The sequence below is a fragment of the Lynx canadensis genome, chromosome A1, assembly GCF_007474595.2.
Source record: "Lynx canadensis isolate LIC74 chromosome A1, mLynCan4.pri.v2, whole genome shotgun sequence".
Taxonomy (NCBI): Eukaryota; Metazoa; Chordata; class Mammalia; order Carnivora; family Felidae; genus Lynx; species Lynx canadensis.
The window spans coordinates 234,511,389-234,539,387 of record NC_044303.2 but is presented as its reverse complement, the minus strand read 5'-3'; the positions used below and the strand labels follow the sequence as shown (position 1 = coordinate 234,539,387).

Below are 27,999 nucleotides of genomic sequence, written 5' to 3'. Positions count from 1 at the left end.
AACATATCATATACAGCTATTCTGTATTGTCTGGCTGTCATTTTCAATGTCTGCAGTGCTTGGGAATCTAAACCATTTGTTATTTCCGTGGACCCATGTTATTTAGTGATTGGTCATTTTTGGCAATTTTTGTTTTAAGATGTCGATTGACTTTAATTGGTTGGAATATTGCGGTTGTAAGTGGGGAAGCTTTTACCTGAGAGCCACTGGCTTCTCTTTCCAAGATAGCTGGAATGTGCCCCAGTTGAGGTTTACTCAGTCTCCCTTTGTCTGCGCTTGTAGTCCTGTGGGTCTACACACTGTTGAGGCATCTCACCCCTGGGCATCTCCATGCACCTGCTGCCTGCAGGACCAAGCTGGTTTTTGCTCCTTCCAGCTGCCTCTGGCTCCTTGCCTTTGTGGGCTAGGCTTCCTGTCTACGTGCCCCCCTCCGCCGAGGGCTCAGCACTCATATTTTGTTTTGTTTGTTTTAATAGGGGTGAGAAGGGGAGTGGCTTGGAGACCTTGTCTACTGCTTGTGAGACTAGCCATCCTTCAGGAATACTTTGTACTTGGGGTCTAGTTGTAGAAGGGAAAGTTCTTTAAAGTTTGATGCCTCATATGGACCGTTGCCCATTAAAATACCCTTATCTCATGTCATTTTTTGTTTTGTTTATTTATTTATTTTGAGAGAGAGAGAGAGAGAGAGAGAGAGAGAGCGCGCACACTGGTGGGGGAGGGACAGAGAGAGCGGGAGAGAGAGAATCCTAAGCAGGCTCTGCACCAGCAGTGCAGAGTCTGACATGGGGCTCGATCCCAGGAACTCTGAGACCACAACCTGAACTGAAACCAAGAGTTGGATGCTTAGCTGACTTAGCCGCCTAGGCGCCCCTCATGTCTTTATTTCTTAACATGTGAGTGAGAACACTAGCCTGTATAATAGGAACTGAGAATAAGTAAATATGGTCAAGCCTTTAGGCTATGTATTTTTGTGTGACTGTAACAAGTCACTTAATTACAAGTAGTGGATGATACATCTTTCTAAGAAGGCGTAAACACCTTTGTGTTATGCATTCTTAATTATTTAAAAACTATTTGTGTGTTATTAATTATTCATCATGACAAACTGATGAAGGTTTGGGTATGGGAAAGCTTCCAGAAGTGTTCCGAATTACTTTTGCATTTTACACTTAGATCTGTGCTGCGACCCATTTTGAGTTAATTTTTGTGAGGAGTCTAAAGTATGTGTCTAGATTTTTTTTTTTTTGCATGTGGTTGTCTAGTTCTAAGATGTTTTGCTGACAAGACTGTTGTCGCTCCGTCAAATTGTCTTTGTTCCCTTTGTCCTGATCCTTTGACTACGTTTAGTTGGGTCTGTTCCATTCTGTCGATCTCTCGGTCTATTCTTCTGGCACTACCACTCCTGCCTTGGTTACTGTAGTTTTACAGCAAGACCGGAAGTCAAGTAGGGTCAGTCCTCCTAATTTTTTCCCGTCCTTCCACATTGTGTTGGCCATTCTAGGTGCTGTGCCTGCCCATGTAAGCTTTAGAATCAGTGTGTTGATATCTACAAAATAACTTGCTGGGATTTTTATTGGGATTGCATTGACTCTATAGGTTAATTTGGAAAGAATCGACATCTCGGCAATATTGTCTTCCTATCCATGAACATGGAATATCTCTCTGTTTTTTTGAGATCTGCTCTGATTTAGTTCACCATGGTTTTGTAGAATTATTTAATCAGAATTTTTGTTTATTCCTTTCATACCTTATGATAAAATGGAGTATAACTGTATATGTGGGAAAGTGAAAAATATATTTTCTACTATATCACACGTACGTATATATTTAATACACGAGTGAATGAATGATCATATGTGTCTGCTCACATACACCTGTAGTCAGATATATATCACAGCTAAAAGCAAATTTATTTTTGCCTCGTGACCACACTTCAAAGTAATTTTTCATGATAAAATGTTATTTAGAATGTAAAGTGGGCATCACTCCAATAATGAGCAGTCAGACTAGCCTTGGTGAGAGAGCATTGTGATTTGAAGGAGAAAGGGCATGATGATCGTCATGGTAACAATTTTGTTATTTATGGTGCACCTGTATGTACTGAATGCCCCCCAGCCATGCAGTATCCGTGTTGCTTTTACGTGGAGAAACAGGTTTAGGGAAGCTCGCGCTCACCTTGAGTCGCACAGAAGTAAGTGGGGATGGGTTCCTACCCTCTGTCTGTTGGACTTCAAAGCATTTTTTTTTTTATAGAAAAGCAGTGTTTTGCATGAGACTGTCCTTTACCATGTGAATGAAAAATAGTACTGTTTAACAAAAAAGTGAAAGATGCGAGAACGAAAACACACATAATCTGTTGCCCTATGGAAAAGCCTCTAAGAGACAAGAGAGCTGTCACATAATACATAAAAGCGATGGGTATTTAATAGACCTCTCAATTAGGAGCCATCCAAAATTACCAGAAAATGCATTGAAAATGAAAGGATAAAGTGTTAGAAGGGAATGAGCTAGGGGAGCCTATTACCATTACATAGATGATACCATGCTCGAGATCTCCCTATGAAAAGGCATTTTAGTACATTTCATTGTAAGGTACTTTTTAAAATGTTTTAAAAGGCATTTGAGTACGTTTTAGTAGTAATAAGGGCATTTCATACATTTCATTTAGTTTGTGTTGTGAATTTTTTTTTTTTACCTATATAAGGCATGTTTTAAAGGCATTTTATTACTAATAAAGGCATTTTCGTACATTTCACTTAGTTTGTGTTGTATGGTGAATTTAATTTAGATCGACAGTGTTTTTAATGTTTTAGTTCACTTTATTTTAAGCTAGGTTGTTTGTCTTCTACTCTGAATTTTGAAAACCGAAGTGGCTCTGAAGAAAACAGCCGCGGGGTGTGCCTCTGTGACTTTGTTCATCATCCTGTCCACTGGGAATGGCCCAGGGGAGGGAGGAGAGCCTCGTGGTCCAAGGACTGAGGGCATTCCTGCATTTCATTTACTTCCCCTCCGAGAGGCCCCTGGTGCCAGCAGAGATGCTGGGGAGGAATGGAGTCCCTAAACTTATACATCTTTAATGAAAGCTCTACTGTGTTTTCCTTGACGCCCTATAAAAGATCCTATTTTGTAGAGAAGTCCCTATTAAAGCTTGTTTGCAGTTTGAGTTCAGAAGGCAAGTGCAGAATAACTGCTGACTGTCCCCTTTAGGGAAGAGCAGGATTCTTCCTCGGGCTCAGGTCGGGTGGTGGTTAGGGCCACCGGCCTCATGAGCAGCAACTGGTGGGCCATCAAAAGCTGTTGGCCCACTGGGAGCCCGGCTCGCCCAGCTGAGGCTGGGGGATGCCGTATGATGCTGGAGGTCCTCCTCTGCTACGCGGGACCCAGCCGGTCCTGCCGGGCATGTGCCCACAGGCTCAACACCAGCCCCTTAGGGTCTGGGGCATTTGACTTAGGAGCCTTGGGAATCCCCTTCCTCCCTAAAATGTACTAAAAATTATAGTTTGCAACTGTGTTAGCATGAACATCTATGTAACCTTTGACCCTAAGAGCTTGTGTGTGGACCCTTAAAAGTATCATAGGACTGAGGCACTGCGTCTGCTATGCCTAACGGAGAGGTCACCTTGCAGCCCAGACAAGGCACTTCTCAGTGATTGAGACCCTGAAATTAAAAAAAAAAAAAAAAGTTAGAGACGCCAACATTTAAAACCCGAAACAGTATTAAGTCTGACTGTATGCACTGTGCCCACCATGGTAGGATGTTGGGTCTTTGTTTTGTGTACAGTTAGATCTTTCTTTTCTTTTTCTTTTTATATGTTTTATTTAATTTTGAGAGAGAGAGAGAGAACGCGAGAGAGAGAACGTGCACACAAGCGGGGGAGGGGCAGAGAGAGAGAGAGAGAGAGAGACAGAGGATCCAAACAGACTCCATGATGACAGCAGTGAGCCTGACGCAGGGCTCAGACTTATGAATTGTGAGATCATGATCTGAGCCGAAGTAGGACACTCAACCGCCTGGGCCACCCAGGCGGCCCACGGTTATTCGATCCTTTCAAAGAGAAGCCCAGGGAAGCACAGGTGATGAAGATCTCCCCCCCAACCCCTTCCCGTTCCTCTGTTCCTGTACTTACTAATTTTCACTTTACCATCACGTGTATTTTCACATCATCTCCAGTCTTTCTAGAGAAATGAAGCCCATAAAGTCAACGATTATTTCTCCCCTACTGGGTCAATGAAATAACTGAACCGTCATACGAGGCAAACAGCTGTCCTGGTTATTTACAAGTTAGCGTTGTATCCACAGTTCAGCTCACTGTGGGAGGTTTACAATAAAATAAGTTTTCGTGGCTCCGTGTGTGTGGCGGTCATAATCTCAAGTTGGGTGTCCTCAGAGGACATGCTGTCGTGTCCACGTGCACATTTATTTGTGGTGTCTGAGCGTGGGGAGCGCCCGCACCTGCAGCACATCTGGTGCCCTTGGCAGTGGTCGGAAAGTGTCTGAGGTTGTGAGTACAGCTCAGGCACTCCCATCACGGGCATGAGCGGCGACGGAGGGAGAGAATAAGAACGTGCGTCTGATCCTCTTGTCTTCTGCTAGTTCTCGGGGCCTCATGTTTCTCACCTGTGGAATAGTGCAGACACCATGCCCCAAATAGGGGTGGCGTAAATATTAAAGAGGTTCACATACGAACGAGCGCTTAGCACAGGAACGTGTATCGATTGGTATTGTTGTGATTGTTCTTGGTGTTGTCTTGGATCGTGGAACATGAGTGACGGTGGGAGAGAAAGGGAAATGCAGTCAAATGGGGGAGGGCCCAGCGCCCCTTCTTTGCCCTCGATGTTCCTCTGGAGTCTGTGTGTAATTTGGCCCATGTGCTCTGCTTCCCCATGGTTTCACGTTGGGATAAGGCCATCTCCGGGGTGACGCTGGAGCCTGCTAACAGGATGGGGTGGACCCCGTGTGGACCAGAAAAGACGAAAGGCTCACCAGGCTCTAGTGTTTGAAAGAACCGTCCCCAAAGTCCCAGGTGTTACTATATACCCTTTACTATTCTGAAGCCTCAGTGAACGTTCTTAGGGTCCTGGCCATGCAGGTTCTTTGATGGAAAGTTCTTTGGGTGCTTTAGGGGCTCAACATGTTTGGATGAGGGTTAAAGACCTTCGCTGGGTTCCAGCCCACAGGGAATGCCGTTCATGGCCACGTTCTGGCAGCGCTTTGCCAAAGCCAACGCCTGAATCGTGCGGCCGTAACCAAAGGAAACACTACGTCTATCGCGTTGTGCTGAAATCCTATAGAATGGGAATAGTACGCCTTTCGTGTGTGTGGCTGGAAACACATAGATAGAAAATGAGCATTAGTGTGCAAAAGTGGATTTCAAAAAATGCATTAGGAAGAGGCTAATGCTATATGCTCATTTTCTGTTTGCTACGAGAACGCGAGAGAAGTGGGGCAGGAAGCCTGCAAAATGGCACCTACTTGTAAGTACTTCCTGCTCTCTCATCTGCTATAGTTAGGCCTTTCTGACCCTTTCCTATTAACCTGTGATCCCTTTAAAACATTAATTGCCATGCATTAAAATAAAAGCCCATCACTCTAGAGACTCAGGCAGTTTTTAGATTTTTAAATAAAACATCTCAAACCCATTTGGAAACCTTCATTTTCTGAGGCCGGGGTATTTCTGATTCTCTGATTCAGGCAGTGAAGTTGGTTGTCTTATTTTTTATCCAGATAGTAAATATTCTTACATTCACGTTGGCATAAAATCTACTTCTCCATTTATCAGGGAAAATCTAAATGCAACGGCATAGCCGGTTTGCATAATTTACATATACAGTACTGGGTTATTTCTGTAGGGAAACGTCGTTATTGAATGGGAAGTTTAAATTCCTCAGAAGTTCCAACCATTCTGCTTCTGAAATGACTTATTTTTTTTTATTTATTTATTTATTTATTTATTTATTTATTTATAATATAATTAATTGTCAAATTGGTTTCCTTACAACACCCAGTGCTCATCCCAACAAGTACCCTCCTCAGTGCCCATCACCCACCTTCCCCTCTCCCCACCTCCCATCAACCCTCGGTTTGTTCTCTGTATTTAAGAGCCTCTTATGGTTTGCCTCCCTCCCTCTCTGTAACTTTTCTTTTCCCCCTTTCCCCTCCCCCACGGCCTTCTGTTAAGTTTCTCAAGATCCACATATGAGTGAAAACATATGGTATCTGTCTTTCTCTGATTTACTTCACTCAGCATAATACCCTCCAGTTCCATCCACGTTGCTGCAAATGGCCAGATTTCATTCTTTCTCATTGCCAAGTACTATCCCATTGTATATATAAACCACATCTTTATCCATTCGTTAGTCGATGGACATTTAGGCTCTTTCCATAATTTGGCTATTGTTGAAAGTGCTGCTGTAAACATTGGGGTACAAGTGCCCCCCTGCATCAGCACTCCTGGATCCCTTGGGTAAATTCCTAGCAGTGCTATTGCTGGGTCCGTAGGGTAGTTCTATTTTTAATTTTTTGAAGAGCCTCCACACTGTCTTCCAGAGCGGCTGTAGCAGTTTGCATTCCCATTGACATGGTGGAGAAGTAGGGGGATCTGTGCTTCCCCGCAACTCTCATACTGAAATCATTTTTCAACGTTTATTTATTTTTGGGACAGAGAGAGACAGAGCATGAACGGGGGAGGGGCAGAGAGAGAGGGAGACACAGAATCGGAAACAGGCTCCAGGCTCTGAGCCATCAGCCCAGAGCCTGACGCGGGGCACGAACCCACGGACCGCGAGATCGTGACCTGGCTGAAGTCGGACGCTTAACCGACTACGCCACCCAGGCGCCCCTGAAATCATTTTTAAAACCCGATGTATTTTGACACTGATTAATGCGGAGATTTGAGGACACGGACCCTTGGCATCACGATATTTCTAAACCATACCTTTGCGATGTTTTTCTTCCTCTTAGGAAGTCGAAGACCACGTGGCGTTTTTAATAACAGTCCCAACTGCCCTGGCGATCTTCTTTGCGATATTCATCCTCGTGTGCATCGAGTCCGTGTTTAAGAAGCTGCTACGCCTTTTCTCTTTGGTGATATGGATGTGTCTGGTGGCCATGGGGTACTTGTTCATGTGCTTTGGAGGCACCGTCTCCCCCTGGGACCAGGTAAGCTGTTAAAATATTTTTTGTGTTTTCTTTATATGCTCTGATTGATGACACACGAGTCCTGTAAACTTGGCCCTAAACTGTAAACAGGAGACCCGTAGCTGGGAAGAAAGCCGTTTGAGATAGCCAGTCTTCGTGGTGCCCCGTGGGTGAAGTCACTCAGTGCCCGTTTTGACTTACCAGACCTGCCAGCCGCCAGGGTGCAGGCCTGGGTCTCACCTCATCGTTTGTTCTATAGACGGCTGGGTCCGGATTGACTTTTCATACTGCGTTTAGCTGCATAGTCTCCCTGGCCCGTGAGGTTTTTTGTTACTCCAGGATCCCTCTGGGATCGGAGCCTTACCTGAACTCTCCAGCACTGGTTGTTGAAGTTGTACTCTTTCTCAGTTATTAGAGCTTTCTCCTTGCAGACATACTTCTGTGACCCTGATTTTCTATCACCCTGATTCCCTCATATCAGTAGGATTGCTTCATACACCTGTTGGGAAACCCATGGTTTTTCATGTTGACTTTGGGGAGGCTCTTAGTGTAGAAAATGGCTACATCTGAAGGATGTTGGCTCTTTGGGACTTTCCTCCTATTGTGCCGCTGTGTGGGTGTGTCCCCCGGATTGCTTGAGTAAGCAGGATGTTGTCTAGGGTGCAGGGCTGGGCTGCAGAAATGATATATGAGTTGCCAGCTTCAAGCTCGTAATGGAAGCCACGGGGTCCTGTAGCCATCCAGGAAGAGCGTGCATTGAGCACTAGGAGTGCTGTCACAGAGTTGATGGGGACCCAAGACCTGGGGGGTGGGGCGGGGAGGAACAAGAACCAGAAATGAATAGAGGAGAAGGCATTAGGAGGCCAGGACCAGTGAGGGAGAATTACAGGAGAGGCCAGAGAAGAGAGATTCGAGATGGCAGCGGACAAGAGCGCTCAAGTGCCGGACCCAGAGAGAGCGTTGCTGGTGTGCTATAGTTGGAGAGAGCCCTGGATGAGCTCCCCAAAGGGGAGGTTTCCAGTGGGTTCCGTCAGGAGGTTTGGTTGTTTCGTGGCCTCTGCCAAGCCACCATCCCCTTTCGGCCTCGGTTTCTCTTGCAAAGGGGAGGCTCTCCGGTCTCTGGTCTCTCTGCTCCAAAGGATGATGTTGTTGTGGACAGCTCCCGTGGCCAGTCTCCCCGTCCCTGTCCCCTTCAGGCTCTTTGCAGGGCTGGGTGTGTAGCCCCAGGCTCCCAGCTCCTTCCCCGCCCCGGGTCCCCCCTCTGTCCACACACCACACTCTGGCCTCACCCCGGCACCTTCCAGGGCACACGCTGTCCCTCCTACCTTCACCGTGCGCACGTGGGACAGGAGGAGGCCACTGGCCAGGCGCACTGCTCGTGGGCCTGTGGTACCCGCCTGGCGGTCTCTGCCTGCACCATTGTCACCTTGTTTGACAACGTGGCTTTCTAAGAGCCTTGCTGTCGGGAAGGGCCTGTCTTTGTTCTCCTGTTCTCCTTTTGTCCAGGATTCTCTGAGCTTACTTTTCCGTATCATGTCCAGGGAAAACTCCAGATGAGATCTGGATTTCAACTATGCAATTTCTTAGTTTTTGCTTTAAATGATGTAAAACATGTAGGAGATAATAAAAGGATATCATTTAAGATCCAGAGATTTGCTGTTGTGTTGCATTGACTCTTTCCGTGGAATGATGTGGAATGTTCATCCAATAATTACGGTTTTCTTTTATGTCTGAAGACTTTTTTGTTCCTTCATAAAGTCAGTGGTCATTTTATTTAGATTTGTTCTGGGGTGCTTAAAATTTTTTTTGTGTTGTAAAAGGGATTTTTTCTTTTGTTTTTTTTTTTTTTTTAGTTTTTTAAAAGTTTATTTATTTTGAGAGTGATGGAGACCATGTGAGCGGGGGAGGGGCAGAGAGAGAGGGAGAGAGAAAGAATCCCAAGCAGGCTCCATGCTGCCAGTGCAGAGCGTGACACGGGGCTCAGACTCACAAAACTGTGAGATCGTGACCTGAGCCGAAACTAAGAGTTGGATGCTGAACCGACTGAGCCCCCCAGGTGCCCCGAAGGGATCTTTTTTTTTTTTTTTTCTTCTTTCCCTAATTACCTTTTCTATTTGGTTAATGTTGGTGCGTAAGAATACTATTTTTTTTTTTTTAATGCCTACCTGTATCCAGCAATCTGGGTGAACTCTTATTAGCTCTGTTAGTTTATCTGAGGGTCTCAGTTTATCTATATAGACAGCGTCATCGTCTGAAGATAATTTAAGCACAAATTTTCTCCTTCCTTTCCAGTCCTGAATTCACTCTATTCACGTGTGCTGTGTTTTCTGATTGTGTTAGCCAGGACTTGCCATGCAGAATAACACTATGCAAGTGGCCTCAAGTCTACGCCCAGCATAACTGGAACACCTGTAATGTCAGCGGTGACATAATGTGTGCTTTGTTTTTATTATCGGTTTTCCTAGAACCAGTTAATCAGGACAAGGGCCTCCCACCTGTCGGGAATGCTCCCTCCAGGTGTTGCGTGACCCCTGTGTCACCTTCATTAACCTTGCTGCCCTCAGAGCAGCCGTCCGCAACCTCCAGGGGCCCCCGACGTGCTCCACCCCTCACTCAGCATGCTGCAGTTTTTCCAGTGCCTCACCGTCCCCCGCTTCGAGGATGTAGACTCCTGGCGGGGGGGACGTGTTGTGTCTTCGGGCCTAGGAGAGCCCTCGGCCAAGAGCAGGCTGCTTGCTCGGATTTCTTGGCGGATTTTTTTTTTTTTTTTTGTAGGTGCTCGTTCTCTTTTTACCTGTCTTTTGGTCTTATTCATTTCTGTTCCATTGCTACTATCCCTGTTTTGCATGCTTTCCTGCGTGACCTCACTTAGCCCCAGGTTGCTCCCTGAGGTGGTCACTGACACATTGCTGCTTTACGAGTGTGGACGTAAGACACGGGGTGAGAAGGACCTTGCTCGCGCCCAGGCGGCCGGTGAATGAAGCAGCACACTAGACCGTGGGGGGCCTCGCTCTAGAGGCTGCCTCTATTTCGTGATACCATGCTTCTCTGCTGGGAGCGATTTCACCCCCAGGGGGTGATCGTCCACGTCTACAGACATGTCTGATTGTCCCACCCTGGATGGGGGACGCTGCGGTCCCCTGATGGGTAGAAGCCAGAGATAGAGCTCAACATCCTACAGTGTGCACTGGAGCACCCACCAGAAGAAAAAGATCCAGTCCCAAATGTCCGGGGTGCTGGGGCCGAGAAGCCCTGTATTATAGGATACGGTGCCTCAGTGGTGCTTTTAGGGAACCAGCTCTCAAACCCTCAGGAAGCAGAGTTGTGGCCACGAGTTGTCTGTTTTGATGAGGCACAAAGAGCGATTTTGCAGCGTGTGGGGAAGAACCAGCAGGTAGAAGGGTGGCCAGCTCGGAGGAGGGTCGGGAGCGTGGTCTGGAAGGAATCCCTGGGGAATCGAGGAAACTGGAAAAGAGGCGGGCGGGGGGGGAGGGTCAGTTTGTCCTCAGCGCCTGGACAGTGCACAGAGCCTCTCTCGGCCTTCGGTATTTGACTCCGGCACCAGCCAGCCCCTCCTGACGTCCCCGTCCACCTGCCAGCACTCCCCCGACCCCCCCGCTGACATTTGTTCCACGTGGCTGCCTCCTGGATGGAAAGGGTTTAAAAGTGATATTTTCTCGATGGTTCCAGCAACTCTGGGTGGAGTCGGTGGTAAATTGCAGAGTTTGGGGCTCTGGCTGCCTAGTGGGACGCTGGCATTTGAGATCGAAGTCCTGTCGATGCGCTGCGTCTGTGCCCTGACTGTCCCGTCCATGCAATGACAGAGAGGCCAGGAGACCAGTGCTGTTCCTGTTTCCGTTCTTGTTTTCCTGAATGGTTCTAAAAAGATACTTGAACAGCTTTGCAGGGAATGTTCGTAGAGGCTTATCTAAGGTATTTGCTTTCTCTGTTCTGTTAGGTCAAGTCAGTGGGATAATTTTTATTATTTTAATAAGCCAGTGGCTGTGTGTACGGGATATTTGGTTCCCTCTTCTGCACACGCACATGCAGTGACAGCATAGCAGTGGTCTCTGTGTGAGAGCTTCTAGAGCGTGGGCCCTTCCTGGGAGGGTGAGCCCTACAGGAAGAGGCTTAACGAGGTTCACAAATTGTGTCTCCCAGCTCTGGGGCCAGAGGTCAGAAATCAAGGTCTGGGCAAAGCCGTTCTCCCTCCGAAGGTTCTAGGGGAGGATCCTTCCTGCGCCTTCCAGCTACTTGTGGTTTCTGGCAATCCTTGGCATTCCTTAGCTTGTAGACGTACCGCTGCAGTCACACGTCATTCTCATCTGTGTCTCGTCTCTTCTTGCAAGGACACCCATCATACTGGATTTAGAGTCTCTTCTGATGATCGCATCTGTAATTGATCACATATGCAGAGACTCCATTTCCAAATAAGATCACGTTCACCGGTCCTGGGGGTGAGGGCTTGAACATATCCTCTTTGAGGGACACGGTTAAGCTCACGACAGCTGTGATTTCACTGGAAGACATACCGTTCCCTAAGTGGATCGCGAGGAGCCACTTGGATCTCCTGTGACGTGATGCTCTAACGACCGCTCTCCCTTCTGAGATTTTGATAACTGCTCTTGATGTCGAGCTTCACTTAAACCGCAAATCCACCGTGCAGGTAAATGCGTGCCGTGGAGGTTTTGGCGCTTTTTAAAACCAGACGCATTCCGGAATGTGAACATCCTATTGAAATAAAATCACACTCGTGAATCCAGAGAGAAGATAACCTGATGATTGCACTGCTACGTAAACAGACGCCATCACGAGCGGATGCTGGTGCATAAGGGAACCTCGCCGTGCCTCTGCCGGTCTGAATAACGCGAGGGAATCTTTTGGGCTCCTGCATTAGTGACGTGACACCCAGGGAGTTTTGCCTGGTACGTTTTTGTAATGCTCTGGGTTACTTGGTGAAGCCCAAGCTCTTAGATGATGTTTTACTTAATGAGTTTCTAGCAAGAAGGAATGCATTTCATCTCAGCAGATAGCTCCTGACTTAGGACCCTCTCTCTGAGACGAGAATACCGTTCAGAAGGCGGCAGGCAGGGCAGGGCAGCAGTGGTCCCAATGGCTGGCACTTAGCATACGGATGCTGGGTTGGCCAAGTGAGGACAAGAAAGCCGAGATTTCTTTGCATTTGTCTCCAGTTTTCTGCTTCCTTCATACCCGCAGCTCATTGAATAGAGTTGAGGGAACGCTTCCACTCCTGACAACCTCCTTTCACCTTGGCAGGGAGACCACGCTCAAGTTGTTGTGTAGATTTGTTAAAGTACCGCCAAATTGAAAGGCTAGCATTTCGCTCCGGGAAGAAGACACTTCCTTGGTCGCATTACCTAAAAGGATGCCAGACATTCCCCAAGTGCCTGTATGTTTCCTTACAAAAGTAGGACGTCAGTGTGCAAACATCTTTTTTTTTGTTTTTCTGATTGAAAGCAGAAGAAAATGAGAGAAGATAAAGGCTTCTTTCTCATAGGCTGTGAAACAGTACAGCATCGGTCTGCTTTTCCTTTAGTGCAGTCGCCGGGAATGCCGCTACAGAATTTGTTTATCATCGGAAGAACCTAGTGGCCTGTGGATGGAGAAAGAAATCCAGCTTGGAGAGACCGCCCCTCGGTATCCGGGGCACCCGTCTCTAAGCCTTTGTGCACAAGGGGGTTTCTCAAGGGGCATTTTGGGTAACACTTTATCACTGTGAAAAAGGATACACCTGAGAAAAGTTAAAAAGTAATGCAGATACTTACTTCATTTAGCAAGAGAGATGAGGGGCGTTTAAACCTTGCATTCTTGCTGTTTTAACGGCAGAGATAATACGGACAAAATGTGAATGTTAAGGAAGCGCAGTGCAGCTGGACCCAGCCTGGAGCGTAGTGATTTTGAGACCCTGCCCATTTCTGGCAGTTCAGTGGAGGCGGCCTTTCTGTATTCCCCCTACTGTTAGTTCCCAGCCAGAGCGAGGGGAAAGTCATACTGGCTGTGCAGTGAGCTGGGAATTTACGGCGACCCTTCCTGGGGTTTCCCAGCCCTCACCTTGCCCCAGTAGACAGTCTGCTGGTGTTTCCGGAACAGTCTCTCTCTGCTTCCTCCTCTTTTCCTCCTTCTGTGCATTTCTGTAGAGGAGCCTAGGCCCTGGCCCTGGGGACGGGCATCTTAATTAAACTCCTGTCGGGGAATGAAACAGGCACTGCCATACTCACCCCTGCACTTGTGCAGTATCTCCCCCACCCCACACTCATATCGGTGTACATTTTAAAGACAGGGTGGCCTTGGAAACATCTTTGTTTGCTGGTCTGGTCTTCATGGGTAGTAGCGTTGTCACATACGTAGGGATCGCAGTGCAGATACTTGCGGACGTACTGAACGCATACGTATAAGCGGCCTGTCTGCTGGCCTGCTCCCCCATCACGGCCATAGAAAACACTTCTGCTATCCCTGTTCTCTCCTCCGCCGGGCGGTGTTCAGTGACTTCACGTACACAACTTACCTGATCTCTGCTACCCTCTAGGGTGTACTTACTTCAGTACTAGTATTCAGTATACTTACACAAGTACCATTATTACTTGGAACTTGCCAGTGAGAAAACAAAAGCCCAGAGAGGTTAAGCCACCTTCCCAAAGTCACACAGCTGGGAAGACAGACAGAATTTGAACGCAGCATTCTGGCACCATGATCACCGTGTATCATCTCCACATCATCACCATGTGCTTCTTGTCATGGAAAATGTGGGGTGTGACGGGGCGCCTGGGTGGCTCAGTCGGTTAAGCGTCTGACTTTGGCTGGGGTCATGATCTCGCGGTTTGTGGGTTGGAGCCCCCTGTCAGGCTCTGTGCTGACGGCTCGGAGCCTGGAGCCTGCTTCGGATTCTGTGTCTCCCTCCCTCTCTCTGTCCCTCCCCCACTCACGCTCTGTCTCTCTCTCCTTCAAAAATAAATAAGCATTAAAAATTGAAAAAAAGAAAATGTGGGGGTGTTTCCTGTCATGCTTCAGTGAATGACAGATTATTATGAGGAGGAAGGGACATATTTGGGAATTCTGGATTGTTCTGTCTGAGCTGCTTTTAGGTTAGATGTCATTTGGAAAAACTTCAAAGAGAGGGAGCTGTTACTTAAAGATGCCATAAAATTGATCATATCATGGGTTCATATTGTCAGCAGATATTCCCAGTTGAAGGGAATATGATTTTCATTCCTCAGATGAATCCCCAAGAGAAATGGGACATATTTGACTTAAGAAACAAATGTCCATGTATATATTAGTCATTGTTGTTTGGGAAATAATGATAGCTTTTTTAAAAGTTTATTTTTTGAGAGAGAGAGAAAATGCAAGCAAGGGAGGGGCAGAGAGAGAGAGGGAGGAGAGAGAATCCCAAGCAGGCTCTGCACTGGGAGCGCAGAGCCAGATGCGAGGTTCAAACCCATGAACCGGGAGATCATGACCTGAGTGGAAGTCAGATGCTTAACCGACTGAGCCACCCAGGCGCCCCATTAATGATTGCTTTTATACTGAAGCTAACATCACTTCCTTACAAATAGATTCCTTTTCATTTCGCTTCTTTCTGCTGGTTTTCTCATCTGGTCCTTTCTTAGCTCCTATACACCTGCAGCAAGGCCGTATCTTTCCCATAGGAAAAACCCACCAGACTCAGAGGGTCCTGGGTGGGCATTTGCCAGGAGGCCAACTCAGGGCTCAGCGTTCATTCCAGCCGGGTACAGCCTTTCCCCGCGCTGCCCTGGATCTGGGTGCCACCTGTGACCTTGTTTGTAGGCTGTGTAGGATGGCTCTCGTGTTCCGGGAGGTGGCTGCCATCATGAGGATGCTGGTGTTTGCAGCCCTCGGGGCATCTGGAGGCACCACCTGGAGAAGCCCACGTGAAGTTGAAGGACGTCATGACTGCAGTCTGGAATCTGTAGTGTTTTCTTGGAAGAGCTGGAACTTTACAAGGGAGGAAAAATGTTCTGTAGACTTCCAAAACGTCTGTTGCGGACTCCGCTTCGGTGGGGACACTTTGGATGGTGGCTGAGCTAGGGCTCACTGCCTTCAGTGTTTGTGAAGGACTTTATGCAAGGTTGTGTTTGTAATGGAATTCTAGCTACTTTGTGCTTGTAATGAAGGGGGGTGCGGTTCTGTCCAAAGAACCGTGGGAGCCGGTGGATAAGACAGCCGGACAGCGTCAGGTCGGGACGGTGTGTGTGCGCGCCCATGCGTGCGTGCAGGGAAGCTGCCGGCGGGAAGGGCGGTGAATTCTAGACCCCAGGCTGGAGCAGGAGCGAGTTCTTGGGAAAAAAATAAATGCAGACTTTAAATTATTTCCCATTAAGAGTTGCTAAGCAACACCTCACCTAGCTTCCCCAGTATCCCGTGTTCCATGTCGCCTTTTCTCAGCAGCCGCTAATGTCGTCCTCACCCGGCTCAAGGGAAGGAGCAAGGTATATACCCCCCCAGACCAAATAAGGAGGTTTCCACGGAGGAGACTTCACAGTAAACTTTGAGATGTGGGGTAAACAAAAATTGGAGACAACAGGTGAATACTATATTTTACATCATCACCATGATATTTTTCTTCTCTTTCTGTATTTGCAGAGCTTCATATATATATTATACATGACATGTATAGTACGATGTTATATGTAACGTATATATGTATAACGTATATATAACATATATATTATATGTGTAACGTGTGTATAACATTGTGGATAACATATATAATATATATGTAACATATAATATATATAGCATACATATCCATATATATACACATATACGTATATGTACATACATATATATGCATGTATAATATGTAACATATATAGCATAATGTAATATATTATATATTGTATAAATATAACATATATAATATATTATATATGTAACAATATATACATAGCATACATATGCATATATACACATATACGTATATGTACATATATGTGTATGTATACATATATAATATGTAACATATGACAATATAACAATATAATATATATTATATAAATATAACGTAATATATATCTATATCTGTATCTTTATTATATATAGATACATATATCTCTGTCGAATGTAATTTTCTCATTTGTGCGATGGATTAGGGTATTAACCGACACTCCAAGTTTTAATGGACTCACATATGTCATGTCTGCTGTGCCACCAGCTCCCTCAGGCCGGGCCTTTATGCGTCTTTCTGTGGCCAAGCCCCAGCCCAGTGCGCAGTGTGGTGGACACCGAGGGGCAGGCAGGGTACTGATCGTGCTGGGAAGGGTCGATCTGGTGTTGGGTGAGGAGCGGGGGAGGGGAGACGAGGCGGAGGGCCCGGTGCTGCCTAAAGATGGTCCGTTTAACACTCTGTGGCCACACGGAGCCTTCCTTCTGCGTACTCTAGTCCACAGGTTTCTGCCCCCGGCTAGGGATTTTAGTAAGAATCAAACATTTCTTGGAGAATATAGGTGTCTCTTGGGTTCGGATCATTTACTTTTTAGACTTTGTGGCCCAAGAATGGGGTTTATAATCATTTCTGCCATCTCGGCTTCACCACCACAAAAACGAGCATCTCTCTCTGCTCTTGGGACATGCCCAGACCCCCCAGGTGAGACCCAGAGCTGCCTGGACTGCTGTCAGCCTCCAGGAAGCTCCTGGGAGTCGTGGCTCCTTGCGACTGCTGCAAAGCCTGTGACCCGGTGCAGTGATAGTGCTGGGAAGTAACAGAGGCGTTTAGGACAGAAGACGTTCACCAGGAAGGGGCGCTGACTTCGGCCCCCGGGTGAACGTGCGGCTCTGTGGTATTTGCTGCCCAGTGCTGTACGAGTGTCTAAGGGCCGCCGGACCAAAGTACCTCAGATTGAGTGACTGGGGACAATAGAAATGTGCTGCCCCGCAGTTCTAGAGGCCACAGATCCAGAATCGAGGTGTGGCAGGGCCACGCTCCCTCTGCAGTTGTAGGAGAACGCTTCTTTGCCTCTTGCTAGCTTCTCGTGGTGCCCTGGCGATCACTGGCATCTCGGACTGCAGTTATGTGACCAGCCTCTCTGCCTTTGTCCTCCTGTGGTGCTCTCCCTGCGTCTGTCTGTCTTCCCATGGCTGCTTTCTTTTTTTTTTTTTTAATGTTTATTTATTTTTGAGACAGAGAGCATGAACGGGGGGAGGAACAGAGAGAGAGAGGGAGACACAGAATCCGAAGCAGGCTCCAGGCTCCGAGCTGTCAGCACGGAGCCCGGCGCGGGGCTCGAACCCACGGACCGCGAGATCATGACCTGAGCCGAAGTCGGATGCTCAACCGACTGAGCCACCCAGGCGCCCCCCCATGGCTGCTTTCTTGTAGGGACATCAGTCATACTGGGGGACCGCCTATGCGTGTGTGAGCTCATCTTAACTAATTACACGTGCAGTGACCCTGTTTCCAAATAGGCCATGTTTGGAGGTATTGGGGTTAGGACTTCCCATATCTGTTTTTTTCCTTTTTCTTCTCTCTCTCTCTTTCTCTCTCTCTTTGGTGCGGGCACACAGTTTAACCCATAATAAGTGCGAGGGAACTGAGAAGATAATAGGAGCTGTAGGAGCCTTATTTCTACTTTCTCATGTACCTGGGCATGTTCAAAGGCCCGGTGGACATAGAACACACATCCGTACCTTGTCGGCACCTGTATCTGCTACACGTTACATGGGCCCCGTACAAACTGCAGTTGTTAAGAATTTCAAAACACTGCTAGCAATTTACCCAAGGGATACAGGAGTGCTGATGCATAGGGGCACTTGTACCCCAATGTTTGTAGCAGCACTTTCAACAATAGCCAAATTATGGAAAGAGCCTAAATGTCCATCAACTGATGAGTGGGTAAAGAAATTGTGGTTTATACACTTTCTTACACCACTCACAAAAATGAACTCAAAATGGATAAAGGACCTGAATGTGAGACAGGAAACCATCAAAACCCTAGAGGAGAAAGCAGGAAAAAACCTCTCTGACCTCAGCCGCAGCAATTTCTTACTTGACACGTCTCCAAAGGCAAGGGAATTAAAAGCAAAAATGAACTATTGGAACCTCATGAAGATAAAAAACTTCTGCACTGCAAAGGAAACAGTCAGCAAAACTAAAAGGCAACCAACGGAATGGGAAAAGATATTTGCAAATGACATATTGGATAAAGGGCTAGTATCCAGAACCTATAAAGAACTCACCAAACTCCACACCCGAAAAACAAATAATCCAGTGAAGAAATGGGCAGAAGACATGAACAGACACTTTTCCAAAGAAGACATCCAGGTGGCCAACAGACACATGAAACAATGCTCAACATCACTCCTCGTCAGGGAAATTCAAATGAAAACCACACTGAGATACCACCTCACGCCAGTCACAGTGGCTAAAATGAACAAATCAGGAGACTATATATGCTGGCGAGGATGTGGAGAAACGGGAACCCTCTTGCACTGCTGGTGGGAATGCAAACTGGTGCAGCCGCTCTGGAAAACAGTGTGGAGGTTCCTCAAAAAAGTAAAAATAGATCTATCCTATGACCCAGCAATAGCACTGCTGGGAATTTGCCCAAGGGATACAGGAGTGCTGATGCATAGGGGCACTTGTACCCCAATGTTTATAGCGGCACTTTCAACAATAGCTAAATTATGGAAAGAGCCTAAATGTCCATCAATTGACAAATGGATAAAGAAGTTGTGGTTTATATATATAATGGAATACTACTTAGCAATGAGAAAGAATGAAATCTGACCTTTTGTAGCAACGTGGATAGAACTGGAGAGTGTTATGCTAAGTGAAATAAGTCATCCAGAGAAAGACAGATACCATATGTTTTCACTCTTATGTGGATCCTGAGAAACTTAACAGAAGACCGTGGGGGAGGGGAAGGGAAAAAAAAAGTTAGGGAGGGAGGCAAACCGTAAGAGACTCTTAAAAACTGAGAACAAACTGAGGGTTGATGGGGGGTGGGAGGGAGGGGAGGGTGGGTGATGCGCATTGAGGAGGGCACCTATTGGACCATAAATTTCATATTAAAAAAAAATATAAGCAAAGAATTTCAAAACAGTGTCACCAGAGTATCAAATCCAGCGCGGGTCCTTTATGGCCGCACGGGTGGCCCCAGGCAGCAGCACATGTGAGCCCTCAACCCCCAGGCCAGGGAGCTGGAAGGTGGAGGGAGGGGGGGGGGAGGGGTAAGGCCCTTTGTTCTTTCCGCACCAAGGCTTTGCTTCGGGGGCGGGGGGTGAATGCCTGGGGGACAGGAGCATCCACCGAAGTGTGGGAAGTGGTCCACACCCCCGAGCGAGTCAGTGTGGGAGAAGTTAGGAAAGATGTTGGAAGGGTTGCTTGTCTCTACTGGGGAGAAAATCGCCCCAAACAGAAAACTGTCCTAAGCTGAGGGTGGAGTCTTTTTGCCAAATAAACGTTCCAGCTCTGCCACACATGATTTATGACTGCTCGCGTCTGCTTGTTTAAATTCAGCTTTTAGTTTAACGAGCAGCTTTAGTTCCTGGGCTTCTGTTAACATATACCACTCTCTCAGAGTACAAGTCGTGTTACGTTGATTTCGTAATAAGCTGGTTTTAGCCATTTCGCCGTCTGGTAAGTTCAAAGCTGAGATTAACGAGCGTACTTTAAACATCCTCGGTGTGATAATTCTACTCCAAAGAGGAAGGCATTTCGGATGTCCGCTTCCAAACACGGTGAAGTAAGAGAGACTCAGTTTACCCTCCCACCTTAAAAAACTGCACAATTGGGACAAAGTAACACGGAATGATGGTTTTGAGACATCGGCAAAGGGATGCTACAGGGACGTGAACTTTATGGGAAGGGAAACAATGGTGGGGTGGGGGGGCGGTAGTTTCCTATGATTTCTCCAGCTTCCTGCCTCGAGAGAGACTCCAGAGATTTGTAGCTGGTCCTGTGAAGTCTCCACCTGAGCACCAATTAGCCCATTCCATGGGAGGAACCCACAACATTCAAGAAAGAACCTTCAGGAAAGAGCAGTTGGACTAATTCCTGGAATGGGACCCAGAAGAGCGGGTGGCAGTGACAGAGGAACATTCCTAACGGAAAGGGAGTCACTTCGTCAAGACCTGGTAGCTTCAAATGCCTGTGTACCTGATAAGAGATTGAAAATACATGAGGCGAAAATCCACAGTCTCACTCAAAGATTACAACTCTCTTCAAAACTGATGGGACAGAAGAAAGTCAAAGATATAGGAGATTTTAAAAGTGCTGCCAAACCGTTCGATTTGATGGGTGTTTATGGACTCCCCCACCCAGCAACGCAGAGCATGTGTTCTTTCAAATGCACGTGGAACATGTCTCAAGGTAGACCATATTCTTGACTGTAAACGTCCCCTTGAACATGAAAGGATTACCCTCATAGAAAATATGTCCTTTGACCCTCATGGACTTTAATTAGGAATCAGTAACACAAAGAAATCTGGAAAACCAGTCAGTAATTGGAAATTAAACAACACATTTCTAAATAGCCAGGAAGTCCCAGAAAGGGGATCAGACAGTATGCTGAACTGGATGAATGAGGAGTTGGTGCCTACCTCCTGGGGGGGGGGGGGGTGCATCCTGAATGGGGCTTAGAGAGAATTTATAGCATTGAATAGTTTCTATTAGAAAGATGAAGGGCTCAAACCAGTAACTTAGGCTTCCACTGTCAGAAACTAGAAAAGGTAGTACAGATTAGAAGAAAGGAAATTAAACAAAGGAGCAGAAAACACTGACATTGTAAACAGAAAAACTAAATAGAGGACATCAATGAGACTAAAAGCGGTTCTTTGAGATGGTCAATAATGTTGAAACTCAGTAGGCAATCAGAAATAATGAAATACGATGAAATTTCCAATATTAGAATTGCAAGAGGGATAGTTACTATAGGTTCTACAGTCTTTAACAGGTAAAGAAATATGAACAGCTTTACGCCGACAAATCCCACAATCTAGATGAAATGGAAAAATTCCTTGGAAAACAAACTAACAGAGTTCATTTAAGAAGGAATAGGTAGCCTGAATAGTCCTATATGTATAAAATAATTTGAATATGTAATTAAGTATCTTCCCACAAAGAAAACTCAGGTTGAAATGTCCTTCGTGGTGAGTTCTTACCAAAATTTTAGGATAAAGTAATCCCAGTACAACACAAATTGTTCTACCAAATGGAAGAGGGAACATTTCCCAGCTCATGTCATGAGGCCACCATTATTCTGATCCCTAAACCAAAGGCATTACAAGGAGAGAAAAACACGGACCAAAATTGTCAATGAAAAATAAGAATAAAAAAACATAACGTGTTCATATATTTTCTGTATAAAATATAACATGACCAAATGGAGCTTATCTCAAGAATTCAAAGTTCGTTTTACATTAAAAAAATCAGTTGATGTGATTCATCGCATTAATGGATCGTTTCAGTAAACGCGCTATATGTCATCATTTGGGAGATGTGGAGGAGGCATTTGACACAACTCAACACCCCTTCACGTGGAAGGGGGAGGAACCACCTCAAACTGATTAAAGGCAATTGTGAAAAAGTGTACCGTCGTTCCTGATAGTGAAAGACTGAATGCTGTCCCCATGATCCAGAGTGAGGTCGGTTTGATCACAACCACCATGTCTCTTCCATGCTGTACAGACACCCTCGCTAGTGAAAATGGCAAGATAAGAAACGAAAGACATGCAGACTAAGAAATGAGAGTGGAATGGCTTTGTCTGTCTGTGCACTGCCTACTATGGTAACCATGAGCACAAGTTGCTATGTCAGTATTTTGAATCAAGAGGTACTCCAAATGGAAGCACTTAATTTTTTTTTAATGTTTATATATTTATTTTGAGAGAAAGAGAGTGTGAGCAGGGGAGAGGCACAGAGAGGGAGAGAGAGAATCCCAAGCAGGCTCCACGATGTCAGCACAGAGCCCCATGTGGGGCTCGATCCCACAAATCAGGACCTGAGCCAAACACAGAGTCAGACACTTAACCTACTGAGGCGCCCAGGTGCACCTGTACACACTTTTGAAGACAAAGTATGAGAAAGAGAATGTAAACAATTTCATTTGTAATTAAAAAAAAATCACTACATGATAAAATAATACAGCCTAGGTACGTTACAGTGAAATTTACCTACTTGGAATGTGACTGCTAAAAAATTTAATACTCTCCATGTGACCTGCGTTGTATTTGCGTGGAATAATACTGGTCTATATCGAAAATCCTATGGAACCTAAAAACACCGCTAGCACTAGGACGTGGCTTTAGTGAGGTTACAGCTTACAAGAAATACGTTCTATTCCTGTATATTAGAACCTTCCAATCAGCAACTGAAAAAAAAATACCATTTAATATAGCATCAGAGATACAAAATACTTAGGAATAAACCTGAATAAATGTGTGTAACTTTCACACGGAAAACTGTAAGCTGTCGTTGTCAGAAGTTAACAAAACGAATACTGGGGGAGAGACAGATTCTGTTCGTGAATCCAAACGCTCTATGTTCGGTTGACAGTTCTGCCCAGATTTATCCTCTGTGGATTCAGTGCTGTTTCAAAGAAAATCCCGGCAAGCTTTTTTGTAGGGAGTAAGAAATAGATTCTAAAATGTGTATGGACGTGCAAAACACCCAGGGACGCCAAAACAAATTTGAGAAAGCTGAACGTGGCGATGCTATCCCACCGGATTCAGGATTTCTCATAAAATAAAATGACAGTAATCAGCATGGTGTGATGTTCGTATAAAAATAGACACCTAGGCCAGTGGGATTCAACAGACTGTCCAGAAATAGCCCCACACTTATATGGTCTGTTTCTTTTTCACTGTGTTCCAGGCCAGTTCATTGGGGGGAAGTATAAGCTTTTGACGGTAGGTGCTGAAAATACCGGATATCCATATGCAAAAAATAAACTTCCACCCTTCGCTCACATAGTCCCCCCAAATTAACTGAAAATAGGTCACGGACTTAAAAGTTCTAACACCATGACACTAATAGAAATAAAACATTTCCATGTTTCCATGTCCATGTTGTTATTTCTGGTAGAAATAAAACATTTCCATCTTCCGAAGATCTTGGTACCCTTGGGCTAGAAGGCTGTTTCTTAAGTAGAAAGCACCAAAAATTGTGACCTGTTAAAGGGAAAAACCCATCAGTAGGATTTGGTCAAAATCAAGCTCTCTTACTGTTGAAAGACTGCGAAGGAAGTGAAAATTCATGCTGCAGAAAAACAACTATAAGACACAGATACACCTGACAGAGGACCTGTACTTTGGGTGTATAACAGAGTCTTACAACCCAGTTTTACTTCTTTTTTTTTTTTAAAGTAATTCTGCACCCAATGTGGGGCTTGAACTCACAACCCCGAGATTCAGAGTCACATGTTCCACCAACTGAGCCAGCCAGGCACCCTGCTAATTTTACCTTAACAAAGGTGTGAAAAGGGTGTGTGAGGTGTTTTATTGATACAGAGATCTTGTGACTCGCCAAACACATGTAGCAGGTCTGGGATGGAACCCGCTGCTCTTTTCCCGCCTTCCTTCCAGCCTTCCTTCCATTCTGATGTGCTGGCCGTGTCCCCTCCTTGCCATTATAATGGCAGGAGAAGAAAGTCACTGAGGCGTTCTTAGAGAATGGCAGGCAATATTTCCATTTTTATCAAGTCTAAGGAGGAGGTGATTCCTTGAGCACAAAGATTTATTGCCTCTTAAACTTTTTAAAAGATGGGCAAATCCCTTGCGGAGTCATTTGAAATTCAATTTCTGTTCAGCCTGTTTTTTAAAAGGGTATTTTTCATTGAACATGATACACTCACGCACTTGCAAAAGGCCTAGATCATAATCTGTATTTTCTGTAATGCTCTTGATATGCAAAAATCACTTTTATTAGTCTTTTTACCTCCCGATGGGCGGTGTAGCCAAAGAACCGAATGTTCCGAGAAGCATAAAAACACAGATGCATTACTCTAAAAATTATGAAACAATGAAAAATAATTGCCACTTTTTGTAGACAAACTCATTTTCTTGTAGAAGGGAAGTAAATGGGGGGGGTGTATTATAATAAAGTAAAAAAAAAACAAAACAAACAAATCTAACTTTGTCGTATTGGCCCAGGTGTGGGCAAACAGACCAAGGGGACAGAGGGAGAGCTCACAAAGACCCCGTCTTGTGGGGCAGAGGGGAGTTAGCATAGGGTCAGACAGGGTGGACTGTTTGGCAGGTGGAAAACTGCCCATGTGAAACAGGTGAACGAAAGAAAGAAATCAATTACCTTATGGAAAACAACAGATCCTACTGCAGTCCATGTAAAAATTGGAATTCTAGGTGGATTAAAATCTCAGTGAGGAAAGCAAATCCTTAAGGTTTTCATAAACACGTAGAGGGAAAGCTCTTTGTAACATCGTCATAGAGGGCCCATGCAACCAGCCGTGAGAAGCACAAAGCAGACAGACAAAAGCCCGGAACACGTTACAAAAGGAGAGGGATGAAGAAACAGAAGGAAAGACCCATCCCCATTACCGTTATTTCTCTGTGGATGAGCTACAGTGAATCCTCTGTGCGTGCACAAGGAGGCGTGTGGGCAAGTCAGTGGGGAACTGGATAAATCCATTACAGGATTGTCCTTCAGTGAAGTGTTAGATAAGAACCAAATGAATAAAACATATCTACGTATATCAACACCGATAAATCTTGAAAGCGTGGCCTCGAATGAAACAGGAAGTTTTGGGATCACGCTGATGATCTGTGTGTCTGTGTTTTGAATATGCAGAAGTACAGCCCTTATATGAAAACACAGAGGAGACGGGCGCCTGGGCGGCTCAGTCAGCTGAGCGTCAGACTTCGACTCAGGTCACGATCTCGCGGTTTGTGGGTTCGAGCCCCGTGTCGGGCTCTGGGTTGACGGCTCAGAGCCTGGAGCCTGCTTCAGATTCTGGGTCTCCCTCTCTCTCTACCCCTCCCCAGCTCGCGCTCTGTCTCTCTCTCTCTCTCTCTCAGTCTCTCTAAAAAATAAGTAAACGTTAAAAAAAATAGAAAACATGGAGGACAAAGAGTAACCTACTGATCTTAGCCTCCTGGGATTTTCTGGGGAAGAAGGAAGAGAATGTGAAAGGGAGATTCTAGGTCTAACGTCCTCAGTGTCCGTGTGCTTTTTACATACGCACGCAAAAGTAGAGCATCCAAAGCCAGTTGAGCGCAATGCGTGGTGCATGAGGTGCCTTTATGGGGTGGCTGTCCTGTTATTTCTTGTACTTTTAGAACTGCTGGTTTTGCTGGTTTTAGTGTTTTGTTTTGTTTTTTCTTTTACAGTAAAATTTTAAAAGTAAAAAGAAGTCAGATGTACTGAATATAACTTTGCCTTTGACCTGCGTTTGCTGGCTAGCTTTTATCTTGCCTCTAGGCTGAGGGCTGCCCCCCCCCACTGTTGCCTCGCCCCACAGCCTCCCTTGTGATGTTGACCATCCTGAAAAATAAGCCCTCCTTCCCCCCACTCCCTGAATTTGTGTTCCTGTTACTCGTTATAATCAGAAGTGTTCTATTTCTGAAACTTAAACATACAGCACTCTACAACTGCCAGGGAATGTGGTACCGAATGATGGTGGGATTTGGTCCCTGGGATCTGCATTCCCAGTCAGATGTTCAAAGGTTATGATGACTTAGAGTAAATAACTAAAAGGTGACATCATTAAATTTACTTGGAATAATTACTTGGGGGATTAATGGCCATAATCCTTAAATCCTATAAAGCAGTTGTTATTATAATTAAATATCAGTTCTTTTTGTTGGATCCCATCTGTTCTAAAACAAATAAGCAATAACCCGAAACCCTAGGCCAAACAAACCAAACTACTGAAAAAAATACAATGAGAGTGATCAAAATAAAGGCATCTGGGCCTTGAGACTTTACGCAAGCATGCTACGGGATGTGACATGCTGTATTTTTTGACTTTTTTTCTACTGACCCATATGATGACAATTATATCATTAGCATGGAAACATTAAATAAGATAATTGTAGACTGATTAAAATCCTGCCACTCTTTTCCTTTGGTTGTCTTTTTTGCGTGTCTTCTTTTGAAGTATGTGCTCTGTAATAAAAATAATAAAGTATGTGCTGTGGTTTAACCACACACACTCGGTGTGGAGCTCGCAGGGACTTGGTCAACAAGTACGGCTTTGTATTCTGTGTCAGCTTCGTGCTGCACACATCTTTGAGGAAGATGAAACTCAGAATCTAGACAGGGTAGTTGATGACTTCTTTCCTTGCTGGAAATGCGAAGTCACCAAAGCCAAGTGCGGGATAGATGGAAGCTGCATGCTTTAAGGATGCGCATGGACTCTAAGGGCTGTCTTATCAACTAAAAGTGGAAACGTGCTTTTATAATTTGGAGGGCATCTATCTGCTGGCGTCTGGTGTGGCCTCTGTAAGCCTCAGTCTGATCATTTGTGAACTTCACAGTGAGGGGAGAGCACAGAGACCCTGGGCCTCATGGGGCGGAGATAGGGTCCTATAAAGTGTAATCAATATTGTGTTTGTATAAAGAGCTGATCGTTCCAGCCGAGAGTTCTTGGGTGTCTGCCTCGTGGGAGGTCTGCCTCGTCCAAAATCTCTTCTGTTTCTTTATAGGATGATCTGATTATGGGGAATTCACTTTCACCCAAAACGCCAGTTTATGATCTTGTTGTTACTCAGAGAATTGTCTGTCTGCTAGGCAACGACCTTGTAGGGTGTCGGGTTACCCGGGAACCCTGGCCACTTGTGTATGTGGTGAAGATCAGACCCAGGTGGCTTATGGCTCTCCTTGGGTATTTGCACAATGGGGTCGCTGCTTTGGGCAGGTTATGCTGGGCAAATGTCTTGGGCTCTGCCACTGGGAGAGCTCAGGGGATCAGTGTCAGCGTCTGGCTAATACTCAAGTGAGCCAGTTTAAGGTCCCCTCCGTAAAACGTGGTCCAGTGAAAAGGATGAATGTTTTTGCAAGAAGAGCATTTCCCCTCCATTGGAGGAAAACCTAGGCTTGCTGTGGCTGCCGTCTTTTCTGGATGCCCCTTCGCTCATTATTTCACACATGTCCTAGTGTGGGAAACTGTCTTTTTGTCACATGACACGATTGGAATCTCCAGCAAGACCCGGAGTCTGGAAGGATGCTCATGTCTAACCACTGGGCACGGTCCCATTGCAGATAAGCTGTTACTTAATTAAAATTAAGAATAACTTTTCCTCAAGAGTCCAAAAAGATTTCTAGCTGATTCCAGTTGGAAGAAAAAAGAGCCCCAGGAGTAGCTGGAGAATGTGGCACCTGCTAAAGAAACAGCTAAGGTTTCCTTCTCATTTTTAGTACAGGAGATTGTGCCTGTGTGGTCAGCGGTGGGGACAGTACCTTCCAGAACACGTAGCCAAGCATGGCTCCGGCTTCACTCGTAACGCTGAGGTGCTGACATCCAGCACAAACAGAGACCTTGGGCACCTGGAACTGGTAGATGTGCACAGTATCCTCAGTTTGGCAGGTATTTTTTCCCCCCAACAAGTAATAGAGTGGCTTAGTAATGGTGGCTTTCTGTAGATAAAGGCCGCAGTTAAAATTTTCGAAGCTCCTGGAAATCCCTGTGCTTTCTACTGTTCCTCGATTCGGTTCAACAAGTAGTTGTTTGTTGTAGCTTGTGCTTGTTGCGGCGGGTGCCTGCTTCTGGACCGCGGAGTTCGAGCGTAGGGTACAGAAGAGACCAGCATGCCTTGCCTCAGGGAGCTTACAGTCCAGAGGCGCAAAGTGCAGGCACAATATGCCACACATCCCTAAGTTACAGACTTTGTTGGGCATGGCTAATGCGACCTGGAAGGGAGAATGACAG

General features: G+C 45.7%; 1 protein-coding gene across 1 annotated transcript in view; it reads left to right on the top strand.

Moving 5' to 3' along the window:
- Positions 1-27,999, top strand: part of ADCY2 (adenylate cyclase 2) — a 404,823-nt gene that overhangs the window by 15,928 nt on the left and 360,896 nt on the right. Inside the window, 1 exon segment of the mRNA XM_030332755.1 lies at positions 6,962-7,159. Coding sequence (XP_030188615.1) covers positions 6,962-7,159 — 198 coding nt within the window.